This window comes from Cibotium barometz, chromosome 54, assembly GCF_041138505.1.
Source record: "Cibotium barometz isolate CiBa-2024 chromosome 54, ASM4113850v1, whole genome shotgun sequence".
In the NCBI taxonomy this organism is placed as follows: Eukaryota; Viridiplantae; Streptophyta; class Polypodiopsida; order Cyatheales; family Cibotiaceae; genus Cibotium; species Cibotium barometz.
In genome coordinates, this window is record NC_141099.1 from 6,445,139 (window position 1) to 6,471,496 (window position 26,358).

The following is a 26,358-nucleotide window of genomic DNA, read 5'->3' on the forward strand; positions in this document are numbered from 1 at the left end:
AAAGGCCAATTGATTGTATATTTCTATTTGGCCATTGTTTGTGGGGATGGAATGCACTGGACAACTGTAACTTAGTTCCAAAAATGAGACGTGAACTTAGAATCTCTATCTGATGTGATTGTCCATGGTAAACCACCGATGGGATACCAAAACCGAATGAACAAGCAAGTTATGTCCTTGGCTTCGGTTGTCTGCTTGCATGGAATGAGCATGCAAAACTTACTAAATATGTCCACAATTGTCATACATTGTGTGTTTCTAGATCTAGTGGAGGCAGGGAGAGGATCTATGAAGTCCATACTGATGTCGTGAAAAGGTCCCTCAGGAATAGACAAAGGTTGAAGTAACCCTACTCAATTTGTCTGAGGAACTTTCACCTTTTGGCATATCTGACATGATTGGAAGTGTTGGTAGACATCCCGTCGCATTTTAGGCTAATAGAATGACCTCTTTAACATCTCCAAGGTACTGTTGATACCACTATGACCTCCAACCACAGAATCATGTGCATCGTTAGAGAAGGACGCTTGTCTTTTAGTACATAGAGACGATTCTTGACAAACAACCAACCATCCTATATATTATAGTGGCCTAGTTCTAAACTGAGGGCCAATTAATATTGAGTCCCAAACTCTTTTGAATTCAGATACTATGCCTTCATGCTGTCCACGTCCTTGCCTTGAATTTCTAGCACAGTGGACTCCTACAATGTATGGATTGTGCCTTTTTTACTAGGAGCATCAACAATAGGGTTGTTATTTCCAGGGACATATTCAATCACTCCCAAATTGTTGGAATAATTAATTCCATTTGGACTGTTTGTCACTCCATTGGGCACTAGGCATGGTTTGCAACCATTTAAGTGCTTAGTGATCTGTCTTAACTATGAAGTCCCTCGTGTAAAGGAAGTGCTTCCAATGTTTAAGAGCGGTCATCACCCCCAAAAGCTCTTTGTCATACACCAAATAATTCTTTTCAGTGTTATTCAACTTGCGGCTGTTTTTGTAAGCCACTACCCTACCATCTTGCTGTAGAACAGCTCCAATGGTAACATTACTAGCATCAGTAAAATCACCTTAAAATCATCCCATGATACGAACTTCAAAATTGGTGACTCACAAGCAACTTTCTTCATTGCCTAAAATGCCTCCAAAGCTTTGCCCGTTGTTGACAGACACATTCTGACGACGTCTTTATGCCCTTGAGCAAGTCAATGAGAGGTGCTGCAAGGTCAAAAAACTTGTCCATGTGTGTGTTGTAGACTTAACAAAGACCCACAAATGAGCGAATTTCCTGGGTTGTAGTGGGAACTGTTAGCAGTCATCTCCTATCTGTACACTATGTTAGGGCCTCCCTCTGTTGTGGGTGTGCTCGCCCGTATTTGGCATCTTCCCATTTTTCCTCACTCTCCATATTTTGTTCCTATTTTTCTAGAGTTGTGTATGGGCTGTTGATTGCCCCCAGATGGCTAGCCGACTGTATATGTGATGCCCAACTGATCTGGTGCTGCCAGACCTTTTTTTTCAATGCTGGCCAACTGCTTCTTTTTTGGTCGACTGGATATTTCCTGGTCATGGACTGCTATCGGTTGTCTCTGAGCTGGTCGACCAGCAAGCCATGGGCCATATAAATTGTCCCCTTGCCCCCACACTCCTGTATTCAGTATTCCAGGATTTTATTGGTGTATATAGCAGAGTTACACTAGCTTCTCTCTCTCTCTTTCATCTGTGTATTGCTCTCAACAGCTGTCTTCATTTCCGCTGTGCATTCTGACAGGATCATCCCAATTGAGAATGATATGTACCTTTTTAGGATCGAGGCTAATACTTGATGAACTCATAATGTATTCCAAGTAATGGATTTCTAGTACTCCCAAGGCACTCTTCTTGGGGTTACAAAAACCTGTGCCACATCTCACTCATGTTGCTTTTTTGCAGCCCATAAGAAGAAAGGATGTCATCTAGGAAGATGAAGATGCATTTGCCAATGAGATTCCAAAAAACCTGAGACATCATTTTGTTGAACGTCATTGGTGCGTTGGTGAGTCCAAAGGGCATCACCACAAATTCATAGTGATCGCGCTTGGTCCTGAAGGCATTTTTTGGAATGTCTGTCTCGAAGATCCGAACCTAATGGTAGCCACTCTTAAGATCAATCTTAGAGAAAAAATTTGCACCATTGAGTCATTCTAGGATGTACTCTATTCTGGACATGTGGAATCTATTCTTAACTATTAGCTTATTGAGCGCCCTGTAATCCACACATAAGCATGCGGACTTATCCTTCTTTTGGACAAGCAGAATGGGAGTGGCAAAAGGGGAGGAGAAAGTTCGGATAAATCCAGATTGGAGTAGCTTTAGCTCACTCTCCAATGCCTTAGAAAGGCAGTAGGAGGCTTTGAGAACCAGGAACCAATGTATGTATGTATGTATATGTATACATATATATAACATGTATACATATGTATACATATATATGTATACATATGTATAACATGCATGTATGTGTATGTTATATGTATACATATACATATAACATGTATATATATGTATACATATGTATACAATGCATGTATGTATGTATATGTATACATATATATAACATGCATGTATGTGTGTGTGTGTGTGTGCGCATGTGTGTGTTCCTTTTCTAATGGCTCGTTGGGCTTGAATGTGGGAAATGAGTGGAATTCCAAGAATGCTCCGATCCCCACGAATCATGATGGGCTCAGTAAACCTTTAACGATAATGAAAGTGTCCTGCCTCCAATCAGGAATGGGTGCATAGTATCTAAACCACTGGATCTCGAGGATCCTGTCACACCCTAAAAGAGGGGAGACAATGAAATCCCGTTGGAATATTGCCCTCTAAACCTGAAACTCAAACTATTGAGCTTTATGAGAGACGTGTACGTAGACCACGTGTAAACATGTCCATATCTAAATGGTAAGGAACCAAGGTATAGCTCATCTTATTTGCCAACTGTGGATAGATGGCATCCTCAGAACTACCCATGTCAAAAAGGACAATGAAATGTTGTCCCCTTGCAGTGCCATAAGCATGGATGAAAGCCTTCGTCCGTCCCTCAGCATCACCCTCTTGCTTGTCATCAAATACCACTGGTGGCACTAAATTCAAAGCAAGAAAAAGTTAAACAGCATTAGAGGCTGATGGCGGAGGGAGGTGTGGATGGGGCTGATATGGCTATTGTGCAAGTGGATGCCTTAGAAGACTTGTCAGCGTGAAATTTAGTGCAATCTTTCTTCCCGTGTCGTCCTGCAATGTGACAAAAGAAACAACGATTCTCTGTCCTGTACCATGTTTGTTCATCCAACTGAAGATAACCTCCAGTGATGCCTTCCTTAGCTTTTTACTTAGGAGTCTTCTTGGGTGTAGAATCCTTCCTACTGCCCGATTGACCCTAAGAATTTTTCATTTGGTCCTTTTAGTCTTTGCTCTTCTGAGCCCCCTTACCTGGGTAGATAAGTGCTAGGTAGATGACTGTTGTTGGGGCTTAGGAGTAGACTGTTACCTGCTGGGGCTTACCTCCGTTTAGCATCAGTTTTCAATTTTGAGTGAGGTTCAATGCCCGTGCATAATTTTGAGGCTCAAAATTCCTAACTAGGTACCTAATATTAGTGTCAATCTTGAATGAACTTATCTTCTTCTTCCGATATGCCGAACTGCTGGGCCATTGTCATGACCTTGTTGGAATAAGGGAATCACCCTAGGTGAGTTTATAAAACTCGTCAACAAGATTGGTCATGTACTATCGTGGAAGAAAACAAGCTTTCAGGTCAACCAACAAAGGTAGTCCATGTTGAGATGTCAAGCTCAACATGAGCTGATACTCACGAGGCGCCTGCATGACCGTTCGACATTTACATCACTGGCGGGTTTGGTAACTGGCACCGACATATCTTCATTAGAGATTCTACAACTGGACTACACCAACTAATCCACACCTACCCACTCCTCTTAGCATGTTCACATTATGGACCGCTTATATATACTCTATTATGTGTGTTAGTCACTTTTTCTTTGTAGACCTCTTTTGTTGTGTAAAGAAAAAGAAGAATTTTCAGCCTCTCACCTTATGTGTTCTCTTCTAGGGTTTGTGTGAGTGTGTGAGTGCTTGCAAAAGCTCAAGCTCTCTTCTTCCCTGCATCTTTTCATGGTATCAGAGCGTGGTTCATGCTAAGGGCTGAGCGGTAAGCAAGAGAAGCACAGGAAGCGATACGAGGGTAAGAGCTTCATCTACTCTTTCCCCTTTGTGTTGGCTACTACTCTCGGGAGGCACCGGCAAATGAACTCAAATTGAGGAGCTTTCTTCATGGTAGCAAAGCTTCAAGAGCTTTTCTGATCGAAAACGCGTTTCGGGTGCGATTTGATCTCCGTTTTTCAGTTCGCAAGCGTTTACGGGCAATGTGGATAAGTTTCGATTCTCTACAGAACTAGGTTTTTGGAATTATAGGAAGGGCGATTTGGTTGTACAGACACTGTGTGTACTGAAAAGAGGTCTCAAAGTTACCATTGGGTGTAGGTATGCAAATTGAGGTCACTGGTTGTGACAGTTTAGATGCAGTATAATACCGTTGCAGAGAATACATCAGTTTGTACAGGTCAAGCAAGAGTGTTGTTTTTGGTAAATTTGTGTTGTAGAAAAGATGTCGAATGATGGAATAAGATAGATTTTTGCAGAGAAGCTTGACAAGAACAACTTCCATGCTTGGAGGTATAGATTGACAAATTTCCTGATGGGAAAAGGTTACTAGAACTACATTGAAGGTGAACATGAGGAGGCAAGGTGAACAACTTCCATGCTTGGAGGTATAAAATATGCCTAAAATAAGTGCTCCAATGTTTGCAAATGGTTTAGGAGTTGTTGCAGATACATACATTTGGTATAAGAGAATTGGGCATGTAAATATGCAAAGAATGAAGTCTATGCAGACTAAAGAAATTATGACAGGACTGACTAAGTTTAAAGTTGAAGGTATGCAGAAAGTATGTGAAGCATGTCAATTTGGAAAGCAAAAAAGCATGTATTTCCACATGACAGAAATGTGAGCAAGAATGTACTAAATGTTGTGCATTCAGATATATGGGGTCCTGCTAAGACTATGTCTATGGGTGGCTGCAGGTACCACGTAACATTCATTGATGCCCGCACGAGGAAAGTGTAGGTGTATTTCACGAAGGAGAAGAGTGAAGTGTTCACTCATTTTCAAAATTTTAGAGTGATGGCTAAAAAACAGACAAGAAAGCATGTGAAGTGCCAAGGTTAAATGAAGGGGGAGAATACTTCTCCAGTAAGTTCTCTGAATTCTTGTGGAATAATGGCATTCAAAGATAATTTACATGTAGATACACTCCACGGAAAAATAGGCACATTGCAGAGATAGCATGGGCATTGATGGTCGAGAAGAATTAGTCGCATAGCTATTGGGCTGAGGCTATGTCTACAACAGTTTATATCATGAACAAGACTCCTATTGTGCAGCCATACATGATGTAATGCCAAAGGAGAAGTTTATTGGCAGGAAACCTAATTCATCTCAGTTGTGAAAGTTTTTGGATGTATTGCATATGTGCACATGCCAGATGAGTTGTGTACTAAGCTGGATCTAAAGGTTAAAAAATGTGTGTTTATTGGGTATTCCCTTGAGCAAATGGGATATAGATGCTATAATCCTGCTACATGTGAATTGACGGTAAGTAGGGATGTTGTATTTGATGAGATAAGTAGCTGGTATGCTCCTCAAAAAGATGTTGTTGGGGGTTGATGTAAGTGGAAATGTGGTTGCATAGAATGCAAGTCAGCAATCACAGTCATTGAGTGAACCAAGAGAGTCCTCATCTAGTTGGTTCTATTGATAGACCATGGAGTGGCAGGCTACGTCATAATACTAGTCCTGGAAATATGGTTGGTACATCACATAAATGCAAAGAGAAAATGGTTGAGCCCCTTGCTATGCCAGATATTTCTACAGGGCATTCTCTTGTTAATGGTGGAGAGTCTAGTGGCTCGGAGATGAGCCTTGATGAGGAGCTTGGGATTCCAACAATGAAGACACCTGGTGTGAAGAAGGCTATGGAAGCCATGAATGCAAAGTTACAAAGATCTGGAAGAGTCAAAAACCCTGTGCAGAGGTTGACTTATGATGGTTATGTGGCACATCACTATGCTTATATGGCAAAAGATGTGCAAGTTGTAGAACCCACATGTTTTGATGAGGCTATTAGAAATGTGTGTTGGGAGAAAGCTATGGATGAGGAGATGGATGCACTATATGGAAATGAGACTTGGGATTTGGTGCCATTGCCTGAAGGCAAGAAAGCTATTGGCTACTATAAGTGGGCGTATAAGGTGAAACTTAACAGTGATGGTAGCATAAGCAGGTACACGGCTAGATTGGTAGCCAAAGGATATGCAAAGACACATGGGATTGATTATGAGGAGACATTTACCCCAGTTGCAAAGATGGCAACTGTGAGAGTTGTGATTGCGGTGGCTGCAGCAGCAGCTAAAGGTTGGTTTTTACATCAGATGGATGTAAAAAATGTATTCTTGCATTGTGACTTGCAAGAAGAGGTGTATATGGATCAGCCACTAGGTTTTGAGGATACAAGTCACCCAAAGTATGTATATAAGCTTCGTAAGGCCTTGTATGGGCTGAAGCAAGCTTGCTCCACAAGCATGGCATGACAAGATTGCTAAGTATCTTATCACTATTGGAAAGTGCTGCTGTGACATGGAGCAGTAAGAAGTAGCCCACAGTTGCCTTATCGAATATAGAGGCAGAGTACAAAAAGGAGCTGCGGTGGCAACATGTGAGGTAGCTTGGTTACGCAAGCTACTTGTTGCTGATTTGGGGTTGCATGTGGAGAGAAAGGTTGTCATATATTATGACAATCTTAGCAATATACAGTTGGCGAGAGGAACCCAATTTTCCATGCGCGGACAAAACACATTGAGATACATTACCACTTCATCAGGGAGAGAGCCTTGGTAGCAGGCGACATCGACTTGGCCTACGTCAGTGTTGGAATTAGGGTTGCAGGAATGCACACACAACTTCAAGAAGATGAGGAAGCTTGAGCACAACACAGTAGTGTATTATGAGTGCCAAAAATGAAAGATAACAAGCCCTAGAAGATAATGGGCGTATATACAATGCACGGGGGAAAAAACCTCCTAGTGAGGGAAAAAGTGCCCCGGCGGTCCTAAGTGTGTTCACACACATCACTACTATAATATGGTAACAAATCCCCCCTGGAGTGATGCGGTGAACAAGAGCTAGCACTCATGTATAGGGAAGTGTCTAGCTATGTGGACGAATCCACAAAAGGGAGTAAGCCCAAAGCTTTGCGAAAAGCTTCGAACTTCTCACGAGGCAGAGCCTTTGTGAAAAGGTCTGCAAGGTTATCCTGTGTTGGCACATAAGCCAAACTGATCTCTCCTGCAGAGAGTCTCTCCCTGACATAATGGTAGTGCACCTCAATGTGCTTCGTACGAGCATGGAACACTGGGTTCCGCGCAACTGCCAATGCGCTCTGACTGTCAGTGAAGATGGTGGTGGCAGATGGCTGCCCAACACCCAAATCAGCCATAAGGCGTCTGAGCCACACACACTCAACCGTAGCTGTGAAAGCTGCCCTGTACTCAGCTTCACAACTAGAAGTGGCCACAGTAGGCTGCTTCTTGCTCAACCATGATATGCATGAGCTTCCAAGCATGAAGCAAAAACCACTCGTGGACACGCGTGTGTCATAACAACCAGCCCAGTCAGAATCTGAAAAAGCATGTAAATCTGGCGGCAATGATCCCCCCTTGGGATAAAACAACCCAAGATGCCGAGTACCACTCAAATAGCGAAAGATACGCTTCACTGCCTGCCAATGCTTAATGCCTGGGCTATGCATAAATCTGCTCACCTGTGAGACTGCAAACTGAATGTCTGGCCTCGTAATGCATACATAAATGAGGCAACCAACAGCTGTCTGATAGAGTGTGACATCAAAGTGATCTCCAGCATCATGAAGACTCAACTTCAAACCTGTCTCCATTGGAGTAGCAATAGGCTTGCAGTCTTCAAGGCCAAATCTCCGCAACAATGTTTCAATATACTTTGTTTGACACAAAGCAATACCTCCATCACACTGCTTAAATTGTATCCCCAAATAATGATGCAAATGCCCCAAATCTGACATCTCAAAAGAGGCATTCAAATCAGCCTTAAAATCAGCAATATGACTCTCATTTGGTCCTGTGAGCAGCATGTCATCGACATAGAGAGCAATGATTAGATGTACACCATCCACACGTTTAGCATACAAAGTGCTTTCTGTTGGACTATTCTGAAACCCATGTGCAGTCAAATATGCATGTATTTTTTCATACCAAGCTCGTGGAGCTTGCTTTAAACCATATAAAGCCTTTTTTAACCTGCACACTTTGTTTTCCTGCCCTCTTTGAACAAAACCACGAGGCTGCGATACATACACCTCCTCATGCAAATCTCCATTTAAGAACGCAGTCTTTATGTCCAGCTGATGTACATTCCAACCATTATGAGCTGCTAATGCACAGATGCTACGAACAGTGGTCATACGACATGTGGGAGCAAAAGTCTCATCAAAATCAATGCCCTTCTCTTGAGCATAACCTTTTGCAACAAGCCTAGCCTTATGGCGATCCACTGTGCCATCAGGCTTACGCTTCAATTTGTATACCCACTTAGTGCCAATGGCCTTCTTGCCAGGGGGCAAGTCACATAAAGACCATGTACCATTCTTCATAATAGCATCGTATTCTGCTTGCATAGCAGCCATCCAATTTTCTGAACTTTGTGCCTCATCAAATGAAACAGGCTCACTTTCATCGCACATACTAGAAACAGCCAATGCATAACAATCTGACGCATAAGAGGCACCATGAGAGCCAGAACGAGTGCGACTAGACAAAGGGGCATCCAACTTGCTGTCACGCAAAGTCTGCACCAGCCATCTAGGCATATTCCTAGAGCCCTCAATCTCTTGTCTCTCATCCTCAAGTGCATCATGCACATCTGCATCAGATATAGGCTGATCTGTGCCATCATTTAAAACCTGCATAGGCTGAAAAACTGCCTCATGAGGTATTGCACTTGACTGTGCACCACTGAAAAGAGGCAACAATGTATCATAGACATCACGTGAGCTGATATCTGTCTCCTTAGTACATGAAACCAAGGGCTGAACTGCATCTTCCACAAATACAACATCACGGCTAACCAAAATGCGCTTTGTCTGTGGATGATACAAACGATAGCCTTTGCTCTCAGCACTATATCCAACAAAAATACATTTGACAGCTTTGTCATCCAATTTTCTGCGATGTTGCACAGGCACTAATGCATATGCCAGGCAACCAAAAACACGTAAATGGCCAACAGATGGCTTGCGGCCATGCCAAGCCTCATATGGAGTGACAACCTGTAATGCTTTGGTGGGACACCTGTTTAGTACATAAGTGGCACACATGACAGCCTCAAGCCAAAAACCATGTGGTAGACTTTGACTCTTAACCATACATCTTGCCATTTCCATGAGAGACCTGTTTTTTCTCTCAGCCACACCATTTTGCTGTGGTGTATACGGCACTGTACATTGGTGTTTTATCCCACGCTCAGCCAGAAATGCATTAAATTCTGAAGACATATACTCCCCCCCTCGATCTGAACGGAGGGTGCCCATCTTACTTTCTGACACATTTTCAGCCATAACCAAAAACTGTTTGAAGCACAAAAACACTTCGGACTTTGCCTTCAAAGGATATACCCATGCATGCCTGGTAAAATCATCAATGAAAGTCACGAAGTAAAGGTAGTTTCCAAATGATGGAGTTTGCATGGGTCCACAAACATCACTGTGAACAAGCTGCAATCTGCGTTCAGCTCTCACTGATCCATCTTTGGGAAAGGAAGCACGCTGCATTTTACCCAATATGCAGCCCTCACAAACATGCTTGACAGGTGCCTCAAGCTTAGGCAAAGAAGACACCATTTCAGATTTCTGCAGGCGCAGCAAACTTGCAAAATTCAGATGACCAAAACGTGCATGCCACAGTTTTGCATTTGAAATAGCCTGCGTATCCATAATAGCACATGCTGAATCCTCTACACATTTGCCATCCATATTGAGCTTATACAGCCCTCGACATAGTGAACCAGATGCTACAATGATGTCACCACAAGAGAGATCATGAACAGTACATCTGTCATCCACAAATTTTACAACCAAACCTGTTTTGGCAAATGCGGAGACTGACAGCAGATTCTTTTTGATCCCTGGCACATACAATGCATCAAAAAGTGTAAAGGTGTTGCCATTTGCAACATTCAGCACAATCTGTCCAACTCCTTTAACGGGATAAGAGGAGTTATTGGCACAAGTGACAGTATTCCCTGTGGGAGCAGACTCAAGGAAAGTGAATAAACTGCGCTGCGAGGTGATATGCTTAGTGGCACCACTGTCAAAGTACCATACATCTGAATCTACTGCAGACATACATGTGTCATGCAAAGATGGGTCATAACTGCACTGCGCATTGAATGCCCATTCTGTATCTAGCACAACATTAGCAGATTCATTGTTAGAAGGAGAGGCATCTGCAACAGCCATACCAGCCTCTTTCTTCTTAGCCTCTTTCGCAGCCAGCTTAGGACACGCTTTGATGACATGATCATTTCCCTTACAGTACTTGCAAAATGTCTTCTGTTTGTCACCCTTCTTCTCATCTTTGTCTTCCTTCTTTGGTTGCGCAGCATTTGCAGATTTCTGCTTACTAGAAGAAAAGCCAGCTTTACCTTTCCCGCTTCTCTGACTAGCACCGAAAGCTTGATCTGCGACACGCATACTATTCCTGTTTTGCCTTGACTGGTCTTCTTGCAGCAAAACAGAAACTAACTCCTCAAATGATAAGGCATTGGGATTGCCTTTCATCATCAAGCGAAGAGTGGAAGCAAAACCCTGATAAGAATCTGGTAGACCATTCAAAACAGTCTGCACAAGTGAACTGTCTGACAGGATTTCATCTGCAGAAATGAGCTGCTCTTTGAAATCCTTGATCTTTGTCAAAAAGCTATCCATAGAATCACCTTCGTTCATATGCTCATTCTCCAACTGTTTTCGGAGATAAGCAACACGAGCCTCATTTCTTGCCTGATACAATGTGGCAAGTACATCCCAAGCATCCTTAGAAGTCCTGCAGGAGCGAATATGTGGGATAATGGTACGTTTGACAGACAGCGCAATCAAGGCATGAGCCTGCGCATCTCTACCATCCCAACGAATCTGCTCTGCTGAAAGTGGTGGTTCTCGAACAGCTGCTACAGCACTTGTGCCTGCACCATCATCAACAGTACCTGTATCTGATGTGTTTGCAGCATTCCCAGCCACAATAGGACGTGCATCAATACCCTGCACAATGTTCCATAACCCCTTTGCTACCAATACATGTCGCATCATATATGCCCACAATGGATAGTTGGTGCCATCCAACTTATCCTCAGCAGCCAACATGCGGAATACATCATTGTTGTCAGCCATGGCCAATGACTGTACTACTAGATGTAAATGCTGTCTGTAAGAGGAAAACCTGTATAAAATTGACCTGTGCTATGTAGCACAGCCCAAAACAGACGAATGGGCACCTGTCCTGCAGATTTTAATCTTGACAGAAAATCTGCACAGTAGGACGATTTTGCCTGCGCAGTACTTGGAATGCAAAAACGGAGGGCGAAATGACCTCAGATCAAAATTCTGAAATGACCGAGCCCTACGGCCTCTCCCACGGCATATACTAACCTGCAGTCGCTCGTGAAACCTCGTCGCAATCGGAGGAGATGAAGCGGCAGGTGCCGGTGATGCTGCCCGGGAGGAGGAAGCCTGCTCTGATACCAATTGTTGGAATTAGGGTTGCAGGAATGCACACACAACTTCAAGAAGATGAGGAAGCTTGAGCACAACACAGTAGTGTATTATGAGTGCCAAAAATGAAAGATAACAAGCCCTAGAAGATAATGGGCGTATATACAATGCACGGGGGAAAAAACCTCCTAGTGAGGGAAAAAGTGCCCCGGCGGTCCTAAGTGTGTTCACACACATCACTACTATAATATGGTAACAGTCAGCACACAGGATCAGGTCGCTAACATCTTCACGAAGGTCTTGGGAGTTGAGAAGCTCCATAGGTTTTGAGATATGCTTGGAGTTCATGAGCTGGAGTTGAGCTTGAGGGGGAGTGTTGAGATGTCAAGCTCAACATGAGCTGACACTCACGAGGTACCTGCGTGACCGTTCGACATTTACTTCACTGGTAGGTTTGGTAGCTAGCACCGACATATCTTCTCCAGAGATTCTACAGCTGGACTACACCGACTAATCCACAACTAGCCACTCCTCTTAGCGTGTTCATATTATGGAGTGCTTGTATATACTCTATTATGTGTGTTAGTCACTTTATCTTCTTTATAGACCTCTTTTGTTGTGTGAAGAAGAAGAAGATTTTTCAACCTCTCACCTTGTGTGTGCTCTTCTAGGGTTTGTGTGGGTGTGTGTGTGTGCTTGCAAGAGCTCAAGCTCTCTTCTTCCCTGCATCCTTTCAGTCCAATCAAATTGTGTGTTCTCTTCTAGGGTTTGTGTGGGTGTGTGTGTGTGCTTGCAAGAGCTCAAGCTCTCTTCTTCCCTGCATCCTTTCAATTCCAATCAAATTGGAATTGGCCTATGATGGGATATGTGTGATGTTGTGACCAATGCTGCCACCAAGTAACAACTTCCCAAGTGAGTTGGGGTGCTGCCACATGGACTTTATCTTGTGGATCTGTAATTTTAGCTAAAGGAAAATGTGTTTCAAATTGATGAATAAATTGAGTAATAGCCATGATCACACTTACCATCATACTTACTAAAATTTGGAGAGGTTCATATGACGGTGGTGGTAGGGGCAATGGTGGAGGGTATTCAGAGCCGTCATGGAGAGGGATGCTAGAATCTATGTCATTATCTGCTGACGTTGGATATGCATAGCCTCCCGGTTGAGTCTTTGTTGAAACTCTCGGTTGGCGTCTTCTCAATGGTGCTGGTCTTCCTCATATTTGCGTGTGGCTTCCTTATCTCGTTGTTCTTCCCCATGTCTCTGTTTTTCTTTTTCTTTTTTCTTTTGCTTTTCTTCTTGGTTCACCACGTCTATTTTCATCTTTTCTTCTTTGTTCCTCTATAGTGAAGAACATATGTGCCAAATGTGAGATGGCCTCTTTGGGCTTCTCTTTTTCTGCGGTGACAAGCTACATCTTTAGAGAATTTATTTGCTCCATCATTTTTCTCAGAAGCTCTTCTATGCTTTGTGAAAGCGTACTTTCTCTTGGTGTATCACGTTGGAAGCTTCATGCCTCCATAACTTCCACATGCCATTACAAAAACAAAAACATTTGATGAGTTTTGTTTGATTGTATGCTAGGGTGCGTAGACGCACATTACAACAGATAAAGATTTTATCATAAAAAGCAAACTCCACACATATAAAAATTTATTGAGTTGATATTAAATTATATTCAATTTATAGACATAATGACAAGCCTTCAAACAAATATTTGACATATTGACACCTCTTGAAAGAAATATTTGTAGACATAGATAATCATGGATTAAATAACAAAATTTACCATCCTTTCCCTCACTCTCACATGCCGTATGTGCAAGCTAGAAAACACTAGAAAATGTGATAAAGCTTGTGCTACGAAGAGTGCTTACGCTACTATAATATTATAGAGGCCACTCTCACATGCCGTATGTGCAAAATAGAAAACACAAGAGCTTATGGAAGCACATGTCCTAGCCCTTGAGTTTGAACCTGGACATTTGAATATAAAATCATATATGACAAGGTCACATGATGTCAACAGGCTACATCCATGCAAATGGTGTCCTGCTCAGTGCTAGGAAAAAAACATATTTTTCAACCAATCAAAATAAGGATAACTCTTATATCTATTTGGTTTTTGTTTCTGAAACCTCTACTGAAAAATAATTCCTTAAAATAAGGGCTACTTAGAAAATGGACAAATAAATATATAGATTAAAAAATATGAAAACATCATAGTGTAAGAAATAAAATTAAGAGAGCACCATTTTTAATATAAGTAAAATAGGGAAAGATAAGTGCCTCAATGAAATGATTCCGTCGGCCAAATTTTACCAAATCCCTTATAGTAGCATTTCTCTTTAAATGCTTAATGCACCTAAACATATGAAACTTGATTATCCCAATTGTTTGATTTTCTCTTTAAATGCTTAATGCACTTAAAATTCATGTATATATATATCAAAATAAGCCATACTTGGGGCTAATTACTCTTTCCTTTCTCTAAACCTAGGCTAATCTCTCTTAGCTAGGCTAATCCAAGTTTAATCCAAGGCTAAGCTAGGATAATCTAGGATAATCGAGATGTTGCTTTGTTTCATTGGTATCAGAGCTTAGGTTTGATCCATCTTCATCTTCATTTCAAGGAAGAAATTGTGAGATTCTTGAGTTTCCTAATTTTCTTGACCTTTCTTGAGTCTCTTGATTTTTCACAATATTTTCTTACGGAAATTGGTGCGAACATGGAAAACATTTTGAGTTTGATGAAAAAAATCAAGGCAATGCCGGTGATCTTAAGTGATGGCCATGGCATTAGGACATGATTTGATCTCAAATTTGAGCAAGTTGGACCAATTGTTTGCCAATCGGACATGTTTTAGCCAAAGTTTAGTGTGCAGTGGACAAGGTTTGTGTGTGGTGTGGACGTGCACATCTTTTTCCCCTTCATCCTGTAGCCATATTTGGTAGTGATGCATGTGAGCACATCACTACCTAGTTGTCTTAGTGTGTGAGCACACTAGGATCAGCTGGGGCACTTTTTCCCTCTTTAGGAGGTTCCAGGTAAAATTTCAGTATTAGGGAGACTTACTGCGAAAGGGAAAAATTCATTATAAAAAAAAGAGATGTAAATTATCGCGTTCGTTTTTAAATTCCACCAAAACTATTTTTAAAATTATTATTTTCCCAATTTTAGAGCATTAATCATTTAATGCGTGTGGCAAATGGCATTGTTTAATGGGTAAACATAAATCATACATTACCTAAAATTTAGAATTGAATGGGAAACTTTATCTATGACCTTCAAAATGAGGGGCTATGGTAGATGTAGGCCTTCATGGCTAATAGCCATTGAAATGCCTTCCACTATCCACTTACATTTCATGTAGTTCTAGTCTCATGACTATGTTAGAGTTGCCCAAATGTTCTCTATGCCACTAGTCAAGACGTAGACAAAAATACACACTTAATTTAGCAATTTCAAAAAAAAAGAAAACTGAAAAAAACACCATTGTTTAAACCTTTAAAACAAAAAGCAAAGTCGTTAGATTTATATTAAATAAAGAGAGTACACAAATACTTTTTGATCGAAGAAGAATAAATTCTATCTCGGGACTAAATCAAACATGAAACACAACTATTCTATGGTTACTTTGACTGTAGGCAGTTCCTTGATGTAATTATCTAGGGTTGTCTCTTTCTACCTAGCGAGCTCTATCTCTTCAACAACTTTCAAGGTCTTCCTCAACTGTTTCTTCTTGATCACTTCAACTGTCTCATCGTACTTCTCATGAGCTTCAATGATTTGGGAAACATCTCATTCAGTGCTGATTATAACTAGTCAGGCTTTGCAGGCGTTGAAAGAGGCCTACATTGCCAGTTTCATCTGCCCATGCAATCCATCTCTCAGACACCAGACATTCCAAAGGTTTGTACAATATTGAAGACCTCATCGTTTTTGTTTATCTAAATTGCCAACATATATTTAACCCCGATCACCGTGTGATGAGGAGCTCCCAACACGGAATCCTCATAGGATTCTTTGTAATTGAAGTCATGTGCATACTAGGGTGAATGCATTCATGCAAAAAGGTTAGAGCTTTTGAGTTACAAGGGCAAGAAATGGACAAGTGCCATTGTCTGAGTCGTGCAAACCGATAAAGTTGCTGCTCTATTATGTGCAGAGAGATGATAGTGCCCCTCAGTCAACACTAATAGTATTAATGAAAAACATGAAAAGTAGAGAAATCATAGAGAATATACTTTGTATTAGAGTTCCTGAGAAGGATAACAAAAGTTTTGCAATGGCTTGCTCATCATAAACAATTTCTTGCATATAAGATTGGTTTCATTGCCCTTATTTTAAGGATTCATTTATTATAGTTGTAAAACCGACACGTAGTATACATTTTACAAACAAAAACCAGACAAATTGAGAAGGTTGTCCCTATTTCGATTGGTTGAAAAAAGTGTTTGTATAGAGCATTGCTTCACTCATGAAGATGGTTGAAAATATGTTAGTGGACTTTACAAAGAGACCCTCACACGAGTCATCAGTGTGATCACCCCAATCACATGAAGATGGTTGAAAATATGTTATGCTTGACTAAACAAAGAAATCCCCACCATGAGTCAGTGTTCACGAAAAAACATTTAGACTTTTAGTGTTGTATTTTTTACAAGCATTCAAAACGTGCAACACACAATAGAGTTCTAGAGTCTAGACTAGTGCGCCGTGCGGTTGTCAGTAACGGCGGACGCCTCGTGGCCACATATGTCGGATAATAGGCCACACGTGCGCATTACCTACACACTGCACCTTGATTCATCAGTTTCCAGAAACCGCGACTGTGTTTCCTAGGGTTTCTTCATCTCATCAGTTTCTTTGTGCTCATGGACGCCTCGCAGCTGCTCCGGCAGCTTCCCCAGTTGCCGTTTCTACTCTCCGAACGCCCTTCTGCAGAAGCAAGATGCTGTGTGCTCTGTTTCCATTTCTCTGGAACTGAGATGGTTTCCACAAGGTAGCAGTGTTCTTTAGCTTCGGGGATTTTGAGCTAAGGATCTCATCTGCTTCCGGAATCCAACTGTGCATAATTCATGTTTTCGTACTTCAAATTGCAGGGTCTTCTTCGCCTCCTGCTTGCATTTGCTGCTTATAACCCTACTGCTTGTCTCAATACCTTCTACAGCTGCATCCGATGAAGAGGGTATGTAATACCTGAATTTCTTCTTTAAATACTAGTAGCAGAATGATATACGCATGCCCACGAGCGCGCGCACACACCTTTTTTTTTAATAAAAGGCCCCCTGCCCATTTCCACATGATAAAAAAGAGAAAAAGGGCCTTTACTCAGGGATGGTTCAGCCTGCCCAGCCCTGCATACATGATTTAAGAATACACAGCTGAATCACAAGAATTATACTGAGACCACAAGTCCTATCATCTGTCTGCCTGTTCACGAAGTAGGAAGCAGCCGAGTCCTAACAGTTTCTGTTTACACTGCGGGAGGCTGCTGGGCGAAATTTCATTTCAGGGAACAGCAGGCAAGGCTATTGCCAGACATCATCTTCCCAGCCACGGCACGCCCAACACATTTCTTGGAAGGTGTAGGCAAGGTGAGCTGGCACAAAGTCATTGAGGATGTTTCTAGCACAGTTTTTCCGATGCTTTTGATTGGCTGGAATTCCCCCTGGACTCTCAGGTAGAATGGAGTAGTGATGGACGGTTCATGATGATGTAATCGCGTCGAGGTGTATTTCTGAAGGGATGACAAACATCAATCGCAAAGGACTCTTTCGCAGGAAATTCAATCATGGAATACAAGATGAAGTGTTACAGCACCTAGACTTCACAGTACCATTATCAAATTTCTCCAAACATGACAACTTGCTATGATCTTCCAATATCATTGTCATGTGTCATCATTTCAAGGGGCTGATACAGTATGGAATAACCATGATTGATTAGTGCTTTTGACACAGACTTGCTATTTTTCACAGTGCTTTTTTCATTGCCTGCACACTTTTCGCAATGCTTTTTTCCCCAAGTTGACATTCTGCTAATCAGTCAGAATTGCTGCCATTCTCCAAGCTTTGATTCCTATTTTGAGGGTTAGGAGAAGCTCCTGCACCTGCCTGCAGGCGGAATAAAACCCTCATATGGGGAGGGGTCCATTAATTGCAGCAAGCTGGGATTGAACTTGAGACCTCGTCCGCAAGGGTTCAATCAACTGCCAACTTGCCTTTTTCATGTATGCTTCGTGTTGATGATCATTAAGATTACCTGCCTTATATGTCAATTTAGAGAGTTATGAAGCCAAATTTTGGTATGCCCATATTGCAAGGGCTGTCATTTGCATTTGGTCTGCACTGCCTTCACCTTTGTGGCATCTTTGGAAAATGTTTAGAATCATGTCGATCCTGAATGCCTTGAGCATGAACCCATGGACAATAAGTTTGCTGATGCTAGTGTAGCCTTCTTGAAGGTGCCATCCTCGTTATGGGCTTGTCTCCATCATCCAGGGAGCTGTACCGTTGCTGATGAAGTGGCTGTACCCTTGGTCATGAAGTGGGTGCTCTGACGGTTGTGGATAACCTAGTGTACGTAGGGGCAATCCTACTCAGTAAGCTTGTGTGAGTGCCATGGAGGGCCAAGATTTTACATGCTGTGCTCAAGTGTGTGATGGGGTTGCCCATCCAATGGCAACGCCCAATGCCACCATCGAGTGGATGAATCCTGCTGCGTACTGCCCAAGCAGTGCTAACAAAGAGAAATGAAACCTTCGGGATAGTCAACATAATGCATTGTGAAGACATGGCAGCTAAAGACCGAATGACTGAAGACTTCTAGAACAGGGCCACGCGAGAGCAAGAAGCCAAGGAAGTTCTGCAAGTATAGAAGAAGCAAACATGCTGGCGAAGTTGAAAAAGCTCAGCGGAACTGCTCGGGCCCAGGAAGTGGACAAAATCAGAAGAGAGCTGGCCAGTGTACAGAGTGCGGCAACACAGGAAATAAAGTAGGAAAATGGCTTACTAAGGCAAGCATGCCAATACCTGCAACATGTAGCCAACTATGCAATGCATGGTGGATGCTCGCAGCTGACAAGTTGGGTGGATATAAACAAGTTCATAAAAGAACATAAACAGAGGAGAGAATCTCCCAGGCCCAGGAGCAAGGAGTGGCCAGAACAGGACCCGTGGAGTTTTTGACAAAACCCCGTAGGTCCCAGCAGACTGGCCTCATCCACAACCCTAGGCAAAGGCCGAACGATTGGATCCAGAACCGTGTGGGGGAGCGGCGGGATATCATGACTGCCAGTCTGTTGGTGAGGAGGCGGAAGCTCATGCATTAGGGCAACGATGCCAGAGTCCCCCACAAACAGACTGGCAGGTGAAAAGGCAGGCAAGAAAGGGTAGACGGCTGGAGAACAGGCGAAATGGCAGGCAGCAAGTGACATGTGTTATGGAAATGAGAATTGTGGAATTATTTGATATTTTATGTGATATTTATGGTACGCTTATTTACCACATGGTTGTGGCTGGCTACAAGCGAGAGCGTGGAGCAGTGGTCGCATCGTGTTGGGCGGATAAGCTAGATTTAATGTGTCTTGTGTTTTTGGTGAGGAGATCAATGCATGGCTCACATTTTCTCTGTTACATCTTGTTACAGAGAGCTCACATTTTCGATAGAGGATGGAGATTGCTAGCAAAGAAGATGAGTGCCGTATTCGCCGCTAGGAGGTCATCTTGCTAGAGATTGTCCCAAATCCAGAGGCCACATTAGAAGGCGGCGTGGACATGCTCATTAGATGTCTCCCCTTAAGCCACACTTGCACCTCAGCACACTACACAACGATGGGTGATGGTTAGGGATGGCAGGTTCTCCTATCTTTGTTACATGCACTGAGCTTGATTGTGATAACGCACAATAGGGCCCCCTTTATACCTTTATGTGGTGAGAATCTTAGCATCCAAATTCACAGAATAGAGAGAGAGAAGAGAATGAGAGAGTGAAGTAGACGACACCTTACTGGGTCCCAAAGACCCACTGAAGGCGCCGCCCCCGCCCCCCCGCCCCCCCCTCCTCCTCTTGCAAGCAGGAATATTTGCTTATACTTTTCTTTGGAGAATGCAGTACAATGCTTGTGAAACAAGCGATATAAATGAGGAAATTTCAAAAGAGAGAGTGTCCCTAGCACTCTTAAACAAATCCTTTCGGTTTCTAATGAATTATGAACGGGCTCCTTTAATGGATTTTAATGAAGTGTGAACCTGTGACCTTATAAATCCTTTACATGAGAAAACCAAATGTTAGCATAACATAGTGCTTGTTCACAAGTCACGGAAACACGTTAGAATACAGTTTCACACACACGGTTCATGGACGGAAGTCCCCGGTCCGGACTAGACACACATAATCAAACAGGCAATAAACAACACGCAAAAACAAATTTCTAAGTAGGCACATATGTATTCAATGCACCATGGGCATGGACAATCTCCATTCATGAAGCTAGTAAGTGCTACAAGCGTTTCCGGGCACGGACATAAGTCACTCAGGCCCGCCATAAAGCCGGTCCAGGCAGGCTTGTAATTTGCAACCCTACCTCGGCCTTCAATTTGACACCCTCTATGAGGGCTAAGACTTTAGAGAAGAAAACTTGCTTTTTGAGTTGGCTGTCCAATGACAAAAGAGTTTTTATGGGTGGCGCCGCCTTTTAAAAAACAATATACTAAAATACTTTTTCTCCAATAATAGAAAGATGAACATGCTTTTTTGCATTAGAAATCTTTAGTAAGTCACTATTTTGTAGTTGTAACATACTCTTGATGTGGATTGTTATTTTTGTTTTTTGGTTTTGAGCTTAACCACATCATCCTAAGCTTGTCTGCAGCATATAGAAAACCCTTTTCCATTTCTTATGTATTTTGACACTCCCTTGAGGTTACAAAGTTCAAACCTTGTGCAACATGCGGAAGCTCTGAGGGTCTTCTTTCAGCCCTAAACACCACTTAGAACATGCTGATGCAAAAATGCAGACAGAAGCGAGAGTAGAGAGAGAGATATAGCTGGAATTTCAGTATATTCATATGGTACAAAAAGGTACCCAGTCTACAGCCCTAGGCTGCCTCATATAAAAGGTGGAATACACAAAAAACTGTCCTACTCTAAGGACCCAACTCAAAAGGAGTTGAATGATCCAATCAATGAGCATATGCGCCTTTTATAGGCCCTTTTGGACATAAGAAGAGCTGGCCAACTGTTGGTCGGCTAGCTGACTTGGCATTTTCTCCATAAAACGCAGCCACGACAGATACCATGCAGCCGACGTCATCTTTTGCAGCCGACAGATCCTTCAATGTCCTCCATGTCCTGCTCCCAGTCCAACTTTGGCCACTATTGCACCTCATGCTCCTAAATTCTGGTTCTAGTCATCTTTTCTGGCTGCCCCTTTTGGATTAGCTTCTGAAAATGTCCATGGCAATTCTTGCACATGACATCCCCCTCTGCTAAACTTGATGACGCGATTCCAACTTGTTCTTGGATGACTGTCATCGTCCCATTCTTTTCCCGAAGTCCCTCTGTCGTTCATCCCTCTTTGGCAACCCTTTTCTCTGAAAACCAGGCCTGGTCTCCAAAACCACTCTTACTCTGAATAATATCTATGCATCTATTCCATCCAGTCCCCAATCCGTTCCTGCCTTGACTTTGAACACTGTCTTGGTCTTCATTCTTGAGAAATGAGTCTGGCACTCTCACATTACCCCTTGGAGGATAATCCTCCCTTAGGACCATTGCTCGAGAACCTATCTGGCTCACAGGACTGCCATCCCCTCTGGCTTTGTGGAACACCACCAACAAACCTCGTGGGAGCTCTTCTCGATCTTGTGTTACTTGCCTTGGGCTTCGTACCCGTGCACTTTCCTGTAGCTTGGACCTGTACACCATCATATGGGACTGAATCAGTGTTTAGCTTTGCTGAGCCTGATGCTCTGATACCAATGTAACATGCGTTGCAGAAGCGTGTTCATGATTAACGCTAAGCAAAGAAGATAACACTAATCCTATGTTTAGCAAAGACACAAAAGAGAAGGAGAGAGAGACCTAATCTACTGTATATTGCCAAAACATGCTATATATACAATGATCTTGCTGATTCACAGCTTCATGATGCATATCAAAGATCCTTGCAACCCTCTACTTGCAATCGAACAAGAGCAGCTCCTGCTGATCCACCACTATGTCCTTGTTGCCTTGCAGACTTTGACAAATGGATCCTTTTGATCTTTGAATGATGATTCTAATGAATGCCTAATGATCCTATTTATAGAAAAAAGGAATGAATTCGTAATCAAGTCGGTTTTGCCTATTTTTCCTACAAAACATTGTCCAAACAGTCATATTTTGTGTCCAAACTATGCCCAAAAGGTGTCCCAACCATTGGGCTATGTCTTGGGCACTTCCAAGAGCTTGTAGGGCTGTAAAATCTACCCTGAATCTGCCTCTGAATCTGCCCATATATTTGCTAATGAGAATATAGATGTCTATGAGCATTGGGATGAACGGATGCACATGACATCCCCTTTCGCTAAGCTTGGAGCACTGGGGTAATCCATACACCTTTTCTCCGATTCCGTTTTGGTCCAATTGAAGATTGCACTTCATATCCATCGGCTCAATCCCCAAGCTCTCTAACTTAGTCTTCAAGTCTCTGGCTTGGTCTTTGGATCTTCTGAAAACTCCTCTGAAACTGTCGAGATGACCTTAGTCTTCAAGTCTCTGGCTTGGTCTTTGGATCTTCTGAAAACTCCTCTGAAACTGTCGAGATGACCTCATCCCCCTCCAAATAGGATTTGGAGAGATCCACCTCCTTGGGAACTATCGGGTTGACCTCATCCTTCTCCAAATAGGATTTGGAAAGATCCACTTGCGCGATTTGTGGTTCTGGTTCTGGTTTGGCTTCTGGCTCTAGCTTTGGCTTTGGTTCTGGTTCTGGCATGTGCATCCCGGGTAATGGCACCTCCTCGGAAACACCTTTTTCTGTGATCACGTCTCCCGAGAACTCGTCTTAGAAGCTCTCTTTTCGTTGGGTAAACGCTCTCAGTCATGGGCTGCTTCATAACCCTAGGTGATTCCTTCTTGGCCTTTGTTGATGCTGCCATGAATTGTGCCCATGTCTGCTTGAGCTGCGTCCATCTTTGCTCGTATAGAAGTGGGCCTTGATGCGCCTCTTCTTGAAGCTCTTCTATGATTTCTTGCCTAAACCTGGCCCCAACGATGATTTGTTCATACTGAGCATAGCGTTCTTGTTCCCTTTGTATCGTTCATCTTCCCGTCCCCGACGACTCTGCAAAGTCTTGAGAAAGTCATCGTCCATTGCCTCTGAACTCATGATATTATTTTGTTGTTTTTTGTGTAATCAGCCCAAAAACCCTAACTCTAGAGTTCTACATGCTTTCTAAACTCCCTAGGATCATGCCAGGCTGAAAACTAGACTTTCTAGCACTATACAATGCTGAAAATGAGCAACAGAAGCTGTGAGGGTCTTCTTTCAGCCCTAAACACCACTTAGAACATGCTGATGCAAAAACGCAGATAGAATGGAGAGTAGAGAGAGAGAGATAGCTGGAATTTCAGTATATTCATATGGTACAAAAAGGTGCCCAGTCTACAGCCCTAGGCTGCCTCATACAAAAGCTGGAATACACCAAAAACTGTCCTACTCTAAGGACCCAACTCAAAAGGAGTTGAATGATCCAATCAATGAGCATATGCGCCTTTTATAGGCTCTTTTGGACACAAGAAGAGCTGGCCGACTGCTGGTCGGCCAGCTGACTTGGCATTTTCTCCATAAAACGCTGATAGAATGTGCAGCGGAAGAAGGGAAAGTGGAAACACAGGAGGGAGAGAGAGAGAAAAAGATGGAGAGGAAACACAGGTGAGAACCTGCTCTCAATATCATCATCAAAAGGAATACATGTCCCAAGCAAGAGGGGAGAACCTCGTAAGTGAGGGACTGCAGCTAGACAAGCTAGGCAAGCAATGCAAGCAGTGAAAATATGAGGGAGGCATGCCGGCTATATATACCTCTACATGAAGGCAGCCGACTAGGGATAAAAGACCTCCACGACTGGGAAAAATCCCAAGACCATAAAATTGGGAATAAATATGGGTAAAATATGAGTGAGGGGTGACCAGCCCCTCTGACTAACATGGTCAGCCCTAGAGGCTAAAATAGGACACCAAATAGGAAGCCAGCAAGTAGGGGATGATGTCTAACACCCCCTCTCAGCACCGGATGCTGAGCAAACTCCAAGAAGCCAGAGACGCCGTCCTCGATCAAGGATGAAAGACTGCAGAAACAAGTACCAAGAAAGCTCCACAAGCAATCTCCTCAGTAACTCAGCTACAAAAGCAACAGAACAAGCTGCCAGGTACACCGTTCCTCTGGAAGAAAACAACCATATAGGCTGCGACGTGCTGCTCCAAATAATGGTTCCAAACCCAAGTGTAAGAACACTCCCCGAAGTCGAATGTCGTGTATCCAGCCTGGAGAAGGTATGAAAAACCTCAAAACCAACCAAGATCAGATCCTGTATATAACCAATCCTGGGAGAAGCAAACTGCTCCTCACTGGAACCCTCAAAAGAATTAGAGTCAATCTGCTCCAACTCTGTACCAAGAGTAGCCAAATCCTGTATAAAAGCATCCTCTGAAAAAGGTCGGCATCGCAAGATGTAAAGACTCTGTAGAAAATATGGGGTCCATCTGCTCAAACTCCATAACATGAGTTGCCCAATGCTGTACATAAGTACACGCCACTGAGGTGGGCATCGCAAGATGAAAGGACTCCACATCCCCCTCTGAAAAATGATATCGTCGGACTGGTACAAGCCCAACCTGATTCTAATCCAAATCCAAAAAAACTCTGGAAGTACCACTGTGCCCCAGGCACGATTAGCAACCACAGATCCAAAGCATCCCATCGGGTCCAAAAAACCATCCTCCAAAACAACAAGCCATCAGAACTGGCACGGGGAGGGGCATCCTCAGAAGCATCACAAAGAGAGCCAGAGGCACAATGAGGAAGGAAAGCAGGAATATAAACTGCAGTGGCAACAAAGTCCTCAAAAGCATCACAGATAGCAGAAGACTGCTCTAGTAGAACCAGATCCCAAGAATCAGCAACAGATAAAAGATCCATGTGAAAGGATCACACCGCAAAAGGGCAAAACACCCTCCTTGTTCTGCAAATACTGCAAAGAACACAAGCTCGGACAAAATAAACTCTGCTCAGGATCTCTGAAAAGATCACTGCTCTCCTCCAAATAACTGTAAACTCCTGTCAAAGAAGAATGTCTCCACAGATACAACACAGCTCCCGAAACTGATCCTCAAGTGAAGTAGCTGGAGAAAGGCCCCCTCTGAGTGTAGAAAACTCCTGTGGGAAGCAAAACGCAGCCAAAAACACTGCTATCGAGCAAAAATAGCACTCCACCGCCAACAGAAGGCAAGGAACATGTAGAAACCGGGAAACCGTGTAGGCCAGGAACAAAACACAGGTATAGATGCTCCAAAATCAGCAAAACGCTGACTGAAATCAGAAATTCAGAATCCTCCTCAAGTACCAAACTGCCTCCAAAGCTACAATCCAATCAAGAAACCCCCTCTGCAAGTGATCTGTGTCCACTGGAGAAGAAAACAAACAAGGGCTACAAACCTGAAAATTCAGGCCAACCAGTGTCCACACCTCCTATGAGGAAAAACGCTGAAGAGAAGGTACCTTCGGGTCCAACAGATGAAGCCCAAGTGAAGGTAGAGCTACCAGCAAGATCGGTTCAGAAAAAACGCAGCAACCATGGCTGCAAATCTGAAAAACGCAGAGGTATAAGGGGCTGAATATGGAAACACTCTGGAGAAATAGGTACACCCAAGCCTCAGATCAGCACATCAGCATCAGAAACCTGTAGAAGAAAAAAACGCAGCAAATATGCTGCTGTTGGCCTGTACAAAACATGCGACCAGCACTACAGGGGGGGGTATGAACGCTGAGAATTGCTGAAAACTGCTGTAGACAGCCACCTGAAGAAAACGCAGCAACCTATGTGCTGCTGCCCTTGCTGTAAATGCAAAAACGCAGGTCTGTCCAGGGGTGGAAAAAACGCAGATATGAAGAGGAATAGGAGGGAGCATCCAACGCTGAAAATCACCGGCGCTCTGATACCATGATAGAATGTGCAGCGGAAGAAGGGAAAGTGGAAACACAGGAGGGAGAGAGAGAGAAAAAGATGGAGAGGAAACACAGGTGAGAACCTGCTCTCAATATCATCATCAAAAGGAATACATGTCCCAAGCAAGAGGGGAGAACCTCGTAAGTGAGGGACTGCAGCTAGACAAGCTAGGCAAGCAATGCAAGCAGTGAAAATATGAGGGAGGCATGCCGGCTATATATACCT

At 43.1% G+C, this 26,358-nt stretch overlaps 1 protein-coding gene across 1 annotated transcript in view; it reads left to right on the forward strand.

Annotated features, from left to right (window-relative positions):
- Nucleotides 1-16,653: 16,653 nt before the first annotated feature.
- The window catches only part of LOC147607814 (LRR receptor kinase SERK2-like), an 81,723-nt gene continuing 72,018 nt past the window's right edge, over nt 16,654-26,358 (forward strand). Inside the window, exons 1-2 of the mRNA XM_086790086.1 lie at nt 16,654-16,922; nt 17,023-17,108. Of these exons, the coding sequence (XP_086646212.1) occupies nt 16,795-16,922; nt 17,023-17,108 (214 nt within the window). The 5' untranslated portion in view covers nt 16,654-16,794. The remainder of the gene's footprint in view (nt 16,923-17,022; nt 17,109-26,358) is intronic.